Raw genomic sequence first — 212 nt, forward strand, 5'->3', positions numbered from 1 at the left:
GCACCCGCTGCCCTCGTCCAGCCTCCCAGCTCCCCCACCACAGCATCCCCTCGGGGTCCCCGACCTCCCTCCCCAGCCCCCCGCGGGGACCCCTCTTGCCCTCACCACGGCGGCGGTGGTGAGCACGCAGGCGGTGGTGTAGGCCCGCGTCACGGCCGGCATGCCCAGGTACTCCTGGGCGAAGCCCTGGTACGCCATGGCGCACCGCGACA

The 212-nt window shown here is 74.5% G+C and overlaps 1 protein-coding gene across 1 annotated transcript in view; it reads right to left on the minus strand.

The window, feature by feature from the left end:
* Positions 1-198, minus strand: part of DERL3 (derlin 3) — a 4,015-nt gene extending 3,817 nt beyond the window's left edge. Inside the window, 1 exon segment of the mRNA XM_010145479.1 lies at positions 106-198. Within this exon segment, the coding sequence (XP_010143781.1) occupies positions 106-198 (93 nt within the window).
* Positions 199-212: the final 14 nt, after the last annotated feature.

Source organism: Buceros rhinoceros, unplaced genomic scaffold (genome assembly GCF_000710305.1).
Source record: "Buceros rhinoceros silvestris isolate BGI_N320 unplaced genomic scaffold, ASM71030v1 scaffold25171, whole genome shotgun sequence".
NCBI classification, from domain to species: domain Eukaryota; kingdom Metazoa; phylum Chordata; class Aves; order Bucerotiformes; family Bucerotidae; genus Buceros; species Buceros rhinoceros.